Source organism: Hordeum vulgare, chromosome 2H (genome assembly GCF_904849725.1).
Source record: "Hordeum vulgare subsp. vulgare chromosome 2H, MorexV3_pseudomolecules_assembly, whole genome shotgun sequence".
Taxonomy (NCBI): Eukaryota; Viridiplantae; Streptophyta; class Magnoliopsida; order Poales; family Poaceae; genus Hordeum; species Hordeum vulgare.
Genome location: NC_058519.1, coordinates 628,778,881 through 628,788,464, shown reverse-complemented (window position 1 = coordinate 628,788,464; position 9,584 = coordinate 628,778,881). Strand labels below are relative to the sequence as shown.

Sequence of the window (9,584 nt, the reverse complement as noted above, 5' to 3'; positions counted from 1 at the left end):
CCAAATTGAGGATAGGGTCGCATCTTGGGCGTGACAGGTATCTACCTATGTTACTCTAACTCTCTCTCTTCTTTAATTGTCTGCCACATCAGCATGTTTGCTAGTCCCAAGTACATGATAATACCTTAGTTACTCCCACTATGGCCAGCCTTACTCATCTTGCCTAAGTAACATGCTTACTCAATTTCTCTTTCTTCTCATTAATTAGTTGACACGTCATATTTCTTGCTTAGATCACATCTATGTTACTCCCATTAGGCTGGTCATAGTGGGGAGTATCACATAGTAGTATCATGCATATGATACTACCTTCATAGTGCATAGTATCATAAACTAGTATCATATATTACCTTATTTATTAACATGCATTTAACATGTTACGGTATCTACCTATGTTACTCTAACCTCCTCTTTTTTCTTTAATTATCTATCACATCAGCATGTTTGCTAGTCTCAAGTACATGATACTATCTAAGTTACTCCCACTATGGCCAGCCTTATGGGTAATGTACTAGCGGCTCTGAGCAGTCTTGGACTTGGCGCCGTATTTTTTGGACAATCTGATTTGTTAACATAAACTTGTTGCCGTCTCATTCCTAATACCCCATAATGTGCAAAATCTTTCTTGACACCAATGTAGGCCATCCGAACGGCAACTTGTAAATTTTTTTGCGCATCCGCCTATAAACTGGGGGGTCAGTTCGTGGATACGGATATGTGAGGGCACCATCCAACGATAGCCGTACATATTTTAACAATAACTCGAACCAACCGGAGGAAGTTCTACATATCGGCCGGCTTTCATGCAAACATGACGGATTTTATAGGAACACAACATATTTCATTACATTTCAAACATTATTAGCTGAAAAGGTAAGACTATGTGCAGGTACGGTCGCACGGAGCTCCATTCCCACAACCCGGATACACTACTACACTGGTCTATGGCCAGTCGCGGCGGATCCCTTTATCTTTTCCATGTCTAACAGCCTGTACATCGGACTGTCAGAAGCCTTGGAGGCATATGCTTCAGCGTAAAGAATGCCTCGCTTCCCCACCGCTCGTCGGAGCGGAACCCAGTTCGATGCTTTAGCGGGAGGGGAAGAGGGCACCTCAGCTTCCGTGAAACCCATGCGGGGTCGATGGAGGTCCTCGCAAGAGATGAACTGGACAAGACACCGGTTGTGTAGGCCGGCGTCGCCTCGGTGGTGGCCTTCATGAGACCCAAGCTGTGGTGGCCTTCTGTGTTCTACTTCTCATCGACGGTAGCGGCCGACACGGACGCGCGGGCCACCGATTCCTCACTCTTCGTGCAACCGGCTTCTTTTCATGCCTGCATGGCGCGGCTCGCATGCATCGACTGCGGATGGCGCCGTCGCAGGCACGAGAGGCGACGTCGCCGTCGTGCTCCATGTCGTGCCGACGTGGAGCAACTTGTCACTCCTCATCGAACTGGCTTGGAGTGGCGAGTTGCTGAACCACACGACGGTTTGAGAAGGCAACTTGCTCCATCTGGCTAGACAAGGGAGGTGAGGAAGGCGGAGGAGCGAGCTACCTGGCTTGTGCTCGTATCCACCGAGTTCGGGGGGGCATCGCTACCTCGCTTGTGCTCGTATCCGCCGAGTTCGGGGGGGCATCCATCTGTCTTGTATGCCGGAGAACTACTCTTTGAAGCCCATCAGAAAAGTGGAGAAAATGGTGGATGAAGAGATTGAAGAGCGACAGAGAAATGCGATCCTTACCCAACGTCTGGCCTTGTTCAAATAAAGGGTGGACGGAAAGAGCTCGACGATTGGTTATCTCCTTTTGCATTTGGAACATAGATGTGTGCTCTTTTTATCGGAAAATATTCTCTATCCACTTTTACATACATGTAGTTCTTGTTTTACACTAATTTAGATTTATAAAAATATGTGGTATATGTCATACAAATTATATATCTTAACGTTTTATTTAAAAACAATACGACCGTGGTTATTTTTTCCTTTTTGAATATCAACGACCGTGGTTATATATCCAGTACGCTAGCGCACCATGCATCTCTCCTCTCCCATGTAAAGCTGGCGAGTTTGGCAACATGCGAATGATCGCAGAAATCTCTACGATGTGAAGTGCACGTGATTGAATAAATGTACTTTCTCACTATGAGCCATTTGGTACAGGCTGTGGAGCGGTCGTTGGCCGCATCTTTTCACAAGAAAACACAAGAAGAAAATGACGGGCCGTTGGCGAGAAACAAGAGCTCCAAAGACCCTGCGCAGGCTCTACCGCGCCGGCCGTTCCGATTCGTAACCGCGGGCCAATCAGGCGGCGCCACGTACGTACGAACCGGCTAGTATATCGCCTCGCATCTCGTCAGATTCGTCAACTCTCGACTCTACCTGTGTGGACTCTGGACTAGCGGATCGACGTCGTCTCGTCAACGATATGGCGCCCTCGCACCGCGGCGGCCAGCCCCAGCCCTTCGGCCTCGCGGCGTCGCCCGAGCTCGACGACGACGGCCGCGTCGCCCGGACGGGGAACCTGTGGACGTGCGTGGCGCACATCATCACCGGCGTCATCGGGGCCGGCGTGCTCGCGCTCTCATGGAGCGTCGCGCAGCTCGGCTGGGTGGCCGGCCCCGTCGCCATGGTCTGCTTCGCCGCCGTCACCTACGTCTCCGCCGTCCTCCTCTCCCACTGCTACCGGTCCCCCGCCCCCGCCGAAGCCGGCGCCGGCGGCCTGGAAGAGCAGGCGTCGCCGTCGCCGTCGCTGGGCAAGACGCGGCGGAACTACACCTACATGGGCGCCGTCCGGGCGCTCCTCGGCAGGAAGCACACCTACGTCTGCGGCTCCCTCCAGTACCTATACCTCTACGGGATCGGCGTCGCCTACACCATCACCACCGCCACCTGCATCGGGTAAAGACTTGAGAAACCATTATTAATTGTTCCGTCGACCCATGGATTTGTCCCTCCCTCCCTCGTCGTCGTTGACGGGATCGTGGTGGCCGGCAGCGCGATCAAGAAGGCCAACTGCTACCACGACCACGGGCGCGGCGCCGCCCGCTGCACCTCGGACGACCAGGAGCAGCACCTGTTCATGCTGCTCTTCGGGGTCGCGCAGCTGGTGCTCTCCTTCATCCCCAACTTCCACAGCATGGCGTGGCTCTCCGTCGTGGCCGCAGTCATGTCCTTCACCTACTCCACCATCGGCCTCGGCCTCGGCCTCTCCAAGACCATAGGTATATACATACCACATTAGTCAGAGAGAATAATTCTGAACCTGACACTGAAACTCAAACTCTGCTGCTCAGGCGACGGCGTGGTCCGAGGGAGCGTCGCCGGCGTGCCGATGCACACGCCGATGCAGAAGGTCTGGCGGGTGTCGCAGGCCATCGGCGACATCGCGTTCGCGTACCCGTACTCCATCGTGCTGCTGGAGATACAGGACACGCTGCGGTCGTCGCCGCCTGAGGGGGAGACGCTTCGGAAGGGGAACGTGATGGCGATGCTGGCCACCACCTTCTTCTACCTCTGCGTGGGCTGCTTCGGCTACGCGGCCTTCGGCAACGCGGCGACGCCGGGGAACTTGCTCACCGGCTTCGGCTTCTACGAGCCATACTGGCTCGTCGACTTCGCCAACGCCTGCATCGTGCTCCACATCCTCGGCGGCTACCAGTTCTTCAGCCAGCAGATCTTCACGGTGTGGGACCGGTGGCTGGCGGCGAGGTTCCCGGAGAGCGCGTTCGTGTGCCGGACCTACGCCGTGAGGCTGGTGCCGGGCCTGCCGCGGTACGGGCTGAACCTGCAGCGGGTGTGCTTCCGGACGGCGTACGTGGCGAGCACGACGGCGCTGGCCGTGGTGTTCCCCTACTTCAACGAGGTGCTGGGCCTGCTGGGCGCGCTCATCTTCTGGCCGCTCATCATCTACCTCCCCGTCGAGATGTACTGCGTGCAGCGCCGGGTCCGGGCGTGGACGCCGACGTGGGTCGCGCTGCAGGCATTCAGCGTCGCATGCTTCGCCGTCGGCACCTTCGCCTTCATCGGCTGCGTCCAGGGCATCGTCCAAAAGAGGCTCGGCTCCTCCTAGGCCAGACCGCCAGAAAACCATTGTTGTACTTGTACATGTCTTCCACCATTAGCTAACGCTTTAGAAACTGCCCGCTTGTCTATGAAATCTTTAAAAGGTCTTGTATTTAGAAACGGAGGGAGTACTTGATTGCATCTTTGGAGTAACTACTGTCTTAATCCCTCTTACGTTACAGTGGGTGATGATGAACAACCGAACAAACAAACTATCGATTGCACATTTGCTAGTGTTACTCCAGTGTATCATTCTTTTATGGACACTCGAATTTGGTCATCTTTTATATTGGTGTCAGCTCAAGTACTTCTTGCATTGCGTGCATGGAAGGAATTTCCTCCTGTACACATGATTTCTCCCTGCAGGCGTTGCCATCAGCACCATGGCCATCGAGCATCCCTCCAGACGCACCACCTCCCGCCGATACTCCCCCCGCCATCTTTGCAATCCTGATGGTTCGAGTTTTCTGTCGTCTCATCAACCGCTGTCGTGCCGTTTCTTCCAATGTTTGCTCTCGGTTTCTGATGAAGGAAGCTGCAGGAGGAACGGATCTCGAGGTCGCGCTTCAGAGCTTCAGCCCTGTAGCTCCCGCCCAGGTACCTCGGATGGTCTAGGAATCTTACATTCTTCAGCCAAAGCCTGAAGGCCTGGAGAGGAGCAGAGGAACACCAACAAAGATTACATGAGCTTGCTTAACCTCAGAAAGCGCGAACTACTATGTCCAGTAACAATCGACTGACTGAAGCATTCTAAAGAAATGATTCAAAGCTATGCTGAATCAGCAATTCATTCTAGCCCTACTTAAGATCAGGGGCTACCAATGCATGTATACACGCAAAATGCACTTATTAGGTAACGCAAAGGAAACATAGAGAAAATGTTAGTTCATGATATAAAACAAGCCATCTCCTAATTTTAGTGACAGTCAGAACTATCTAGTCTAGATTTATAATGCTCCAAGCAACAACCAGCATAATCTTCAAGGGTGCATCTGCTAATTTACTTGGACCATCATGGTGTAGAGCAGTACAGTCGTTACAAATTCAGAACTGCCAGTTATTTGATCATAGTTGTAGATAAAGTATTAAAGATACCCTTTGCCCGTGCAACTTCAAAATCCGAGACGAAAGATATGGAATACCATGTATACTTCAATCTCCTTTTCAAATTAAGGAGCTTCCTGCCGTCCCCAATTTCATTTTGCAACGAAACTGATAACACAATCACATGTTTACTTGAACTTTCGTAACTATAGCAATTCCCAACATTAGCTATTCCTCTAGCAATGCTTACTTGCTTAGTAAGATTTCCTGAAGAAAAGTCTTCTGAACTTTTAACAGTTCATGTCACTTAATTTTGTGTTTGAAATGCACACATCAGGTCAATTTTGTGATTTTAAGTTGACTCGTCCTGCCGTAAAAGGACAACTAATAATGGATTGCATGCAGATGACCAGAGAAAAATAATGCCAACACAGTCTTCCAAAATGAAGCCAAGTCACTGACTGTGCTGTCGCAGCTTCTAATGTTTCGGTTTTCTCCCCTAAATCGACCCCGACACCGATGTCCTGAGCTAAGACCTGTTTTGATGGAACCACCATAGTTTCCCCACCTTTAGTTTAGTCTGCTAGTTCATGTACAGCCTTTCTTCTTTACTTTCCATTTGCACCATTTGCTAACCTTGGGTTAAAAAAACATAATGATTAAACAAAAATCCAATCATAGAGATCATAGATATAGTATATTCCACATCATACCCCTTGATTTTGACCCCTTGAGTTGTGATGAATTTTACCCTATTTAAAAAATCTTGCCACAATTTACCCTTAGTTGTGACCAAGTGATGGCATTTACCCTACTTTATATTTTCTTCAAATTGACAAGGTGGACCCATATGTCAGGATGATGTCACAGCTGACTTGGTGGACAACTCAGACCTGTCTTAGGGGCAATATTTGACATGGGGCAGGGGCAGCACCATGCGGCTAGCTGCACCTATTTGACAAAATTTGACACCATTTCATAAAAAATTGATGAGACTTGAACATAATTCGTTACATCTCCAACGAATACATATCTGAGTTATTCAGCCAAAGAAGCTGCCACGCCATCCTAAGGTCCACCTTGTCAAGTTTGGGTAAATAACAAAACAGGGTAAAAACTGTGAAAAGGACTGAAATAGGGGATAAAATACGGCAAGATTATGTAAATGGGATAACAGCTTTCACAAAGTCTCAACAAAAGGGTGAAAATTGGAATATACTCTTATAAACTTTGAAGCTTTTCTCAATATTTTTAATGCCAGAGATGTGATAGATCAAAAGAAAACTCTTAAATAATCTCTATTATCTACACATATTAATCCAGTTGGTCAACCAAGAAAGATAATTCAAGAATCAAACGACCAACATAGGAAAGAAAAGTAATAAAAATATCTGAAGGACTGTCTATGAGGATAGCATTATATATGAGAATGTAAGCATAAACATAAGCATGGTACCAGAACAGGAGCATTGAACATAGAAAAGTTACCTCCCAGTATATCCCTGCAGCAACCTTATGAGGCATCAGCCAGAAGAATGTTGCTAGCTTAACCGAGTCATTCGTCTGACCAACTAACTTGGCATCCAAAGCTGCAGTAAAATAGTTTCCAAGTGTTGGATGCTGAACGGCAATAGCCACGTATAGATTATTGCCTGGGGCATCAGCACGAATACTCCAATTGCCAAGCATATCCTAGAGATCATGCAACAAAAAGGAAAGCCACCAAGATTATGCAATGGGCTAATGATAGTGGATCGGATACAACAAGTCCAAATTACCAGAAACTAGACCAAGTGGACAATTTGCATAGTAAACACCATTAGGTGTCAGGCATCAGAAAAATATTATGCAATGAACCCAACAGGATAGAGCCAAAACTGTTTCATTTGAGAAAAAGAGCAAACGAAGTAATTCACAACTTCTATACATATTTTGCCTAAAAATGCACGGTTCATCGCGCAATATTTGTCCAGATGATCACTTCCATACATATATTCTACTACTCCAAAAGATAAGATACTGAATCTTGACCAACGACGTACCATGAAGGGGCTGACATGTAAGGGCTTTGCAACGAGATCAGAACCCGGTTGGAAGGTAAACATCACCTTCTCCCCCCAGGGAGTATTTGTGACCTGCATGAAACCAATAGTAAAATATCAGACAATCAACAATGCAATGACCCTCGCAAAAAGGAAAAAAGGAAAACAATGTAATGAACTAACTAAAAAGCAATCAACATGATGAATCCAACACAGAGGAGAGGAGAGGCCTCACTTCAGCAATGCACATCTTGAGGTGTTCATCTTGTTCTTGCGCCGCTGCGTCGTAGCAGTAGTAGACGCTCAGTGGGTTCTGCTCGTACCCCACGCTCTTGGGCACCGTCAGGAGACGCCTTCATCAAACAAAGAACCGGCTTACCTCAGCGCAAATGAGGAAAATTTACACATACAAAAAGATTTCAGACATGTTTTACATACTACTACAGCAAGCAGTGTGATTTTGCAGTAGTGTACTACCAAGAAGTGGTGTGAGATTTGTTCTAGGAAACGCGTGAGAGGGCTGAGAAATGCGTCAGCAGGGCCGCCTTACACGGGGCCGGAAGTGGAGGCGATGACGCGGGCGTCGGCGGCGGAGAAGTGGCCGGGGAGGGGGAGGAGGTCGAGGTCCACGAGGGCGTAGCGCACGGCGTACTCGAAGGCGTGCCCCGCCGGGCGCCGGCGCGAGTGCCGGACGCGGCCCTCGTAGAGCCGCGCGGCGCCGGCGCCGCCGCCGCCATCGGGAGCGGGACGGCGAGCGAAGGGGAGGCGGAGGAGGAGGAGCAGGGAGAGCAGGGTGGAGGTGAGGAGGGTGGTGGTCAGGGAGGCCAGCAAGTAGAGCGCCTCCATTGGTGTGTGCGGCGCTGCTCTGGTTGGATCTCCGCGACTCCTTTTCACAAGGGAAAAATTCAGGATTTAGCAGCAGCAGCAGCGGCTGAAAAACATGTCTGAAATTGGTTCGGTTGCCTATTTTCAATGTCAAATTCGAGTTGGATCGATGCTGGCCACAAGACCCAAGACGAGATGGCATTTGGGTTGGATTCTTGTGTCGTTCTGGACTAGCGTCTGCGGTGGACAGTGCCTACACGTAGGTAGATGTGGGTTTCAGTTCTCATTTCCCAGGGAGAATATCAGGTGCTCGCATCCCTCCGGTGCTCACATGCTTATCAATTTTTAAAATGCACAACTAAATGTTTCAAAAGTTCTTAAAAGAAAACTGTGGCTGTTGACATCACATGAGCGTACGATCCCTATAAATTTCATATCAAAATTTCCCATTGAGAAATTTATAATGACTAGTCTTTAGCTGACGCAAATAATTTGTCTTTCATGTGTTCAGTATTTCCTTCTCGGCCACAGAAATGATCTTGGTTAAAAAACAGAACAGAAAAACGGCGCGTGAATGAAGGCTTTTCCTTTTTAATGCATCACTGCGGCTTTTCATTTTTACGAATGAAGGCTCAAAAAAAGTCCCTCTTTGAATTAATAAAGCCGTCAACCGGTCAAGAAACGCACGACTTACAGAAACGGAAAAACAAGAGACGACAAAGATACAAAGTGCCAGAATAATTTACAATCTAACAATGGAGCAGGCAAACAAAAAATAAAAAGAGGAGTCCAACCTACTACACCAGGGCCTAACATTTAGGGCCGCATCCACATTATTACCGGGGTGAAAACAACGAGCAACACGAGCTTCGGTAACCACCAACTCTTCGCCTGCTCATCAAATAAACCAGCCAATAAACCATCCGAATTTGGTAACCACCAACTCTTCGCCTGCTCATCAAATAAACCATCCGAATTTACCATCGAAGAGGAACCCAATCATTTCGCCCACGCTGAGGGTGCCGTACCACTGGAAGGCAAAGAGCTCATCCTAGAGCCGCTTGGACAATGTCAACCGAGCATCCCGGGCTTGAGGGACCAATGAGCAAACCACCACCGCAGGGCTCCCATGACCTCATCGTCAACAAGAGCCAACCACATCACTAAATGCAAGTTGAACGGTGTCACACGACGAACATTGGCGGTAGAAAATATGAAATCGCTGCACACACTGCCACCGCCAAACACCCCCACACTAGCATAAAAAACGTCAAACTTTACTTCCACGAAGCCTGAGCGACGCCTTCAGGAAGGGGAGCGACGAGGGACGCCGCCACCGCCCACGAGGGGAACCAAAGCTTTCGCCAAAGGAAGAGCAAAGCGCAGGGCGAGAGGGGGCCTCGACAAGGCCTTCAAGAAGGGATCCGATGCCAAGATGTTGTCGACGTTGTCATGGTCTCCGCCGCTGACCAAGGGTTTCCCCCGAACCCACTCCTCAACCCCACCACCCCGCCGTGAAACTGACCAGGGGAGCGCAAGTCACAGGAGGGGTTGGACTTCGTCGATGCAGGCACGCTGGGTGACGGGGCACCCAGACCCATTGTAGAAA

The 9,584-nt window shown here is 49.3% G+C and overlaps 2 protein-coding genes across 2 annotated transcripts; one reads left to right on the top strand and one right to left on the bottom strand.

Annotated features, from left to right (window-relative positions):
* The first annotated feature begins 2,119 nt into the window (after nucleotides 1-2,119).
* Nucleotides 2,120-4,303, top strand: LOC123428058 (probable amino acid permease 7). The gene is made up of 3 exons (XM_045112222.1): nucleotides 2,120-2,900; nucleotides 2,997-3,223; nucleotides 3,296-4,303. Exons 1-3 carry the CDS (start codon nucleotides 2,428-2,430, stop codon nucleotides 4,069-4,071), a joined length of 1,476 nt encoding a protein of 491 aa, XP_044968157.1. The 5' UTR covers nucleotides 2,120-2,427; the 3' UTR covers nucleotides 4,072-4,303.
* Nucleotides 4,154-8,181, bottom strand: LOC123428059. The gene is made up of 5 exons (XM_045112223.1): nucleotides 7,701-8,181; nucleotides 7,386-7,503; nucleotides 7,151-7,243; nucleotides 6,597-6,800; nucleotides 4,154-4,712 (listed from the first exon to the last, which is right to left on the bottom strand). Exons 1-5 carry the CDS (start codon nucleotides 7,994-7,996, stop codon nucleotides 4,440-4,442), a joined length of 984 nt encoding a protein of 327 aa, XP_044968158.1. The 5' UTR covers nucleotides 7,997-8,181; the 3' UTR covers nucleotides 4,154-4,439.
* Between the last annotated feature and the right edge of the window lie 1,403 nt (nucleotides 8,182-9,584).

What these genes read in the sequence shown, in the direction of transcription:
- LOC123428058 (XM_045112222.1), top strand. Translation starts at nt 2,428, where the DNA reads ATGGCGCCCTCGCACCGCGGCGGCCAGCCCCAGCCCTTCGGCCTCGCG. An exon ending in ACCACCGCCACCTGCATCGG is followed by an intron (nt 2,901 to 2,996) that starts GTAAAGACTTGA and finishes GGTGGCCGGCAG; the next exon opens with CGCGATCAAGAAGGCCAACT. An exon ending in CGGCCTCTCCAAGACCATAG is followed by an intron (nt 3,224 to 3,295) that starts GTATATACATAC and finishes TCTGCTGCTCAG; the next exon opens with GCGACGGCGTGGTCCGAGGG.
- LOC123428059 (XM_045112223.1), bottom strand. Translation starts at nt 7,996, where the DNA reads ATGGAGGCGCTCTACTTGCTGGCCTCCCTGACCACCACCCTCCTCACC. An exon ending in TACATGTCAGCCCCTTCATG is followed by an intron (nt 6,801 to 7,150) that starts GTACGTCGTTGG and finishes CATGATCTCTAG; the next exon opens with GATATGCTTGGCAATTGGAG. An exon ending in CTGCAGGGATATACTGGGAG is followed by an intron (nt 4,713 to 6,596) that starts GTAACTTTTCTA and finishes GCTCCTCTCCAG; the next exon opens with GCCTTCAGGCTTTGGCTGAA.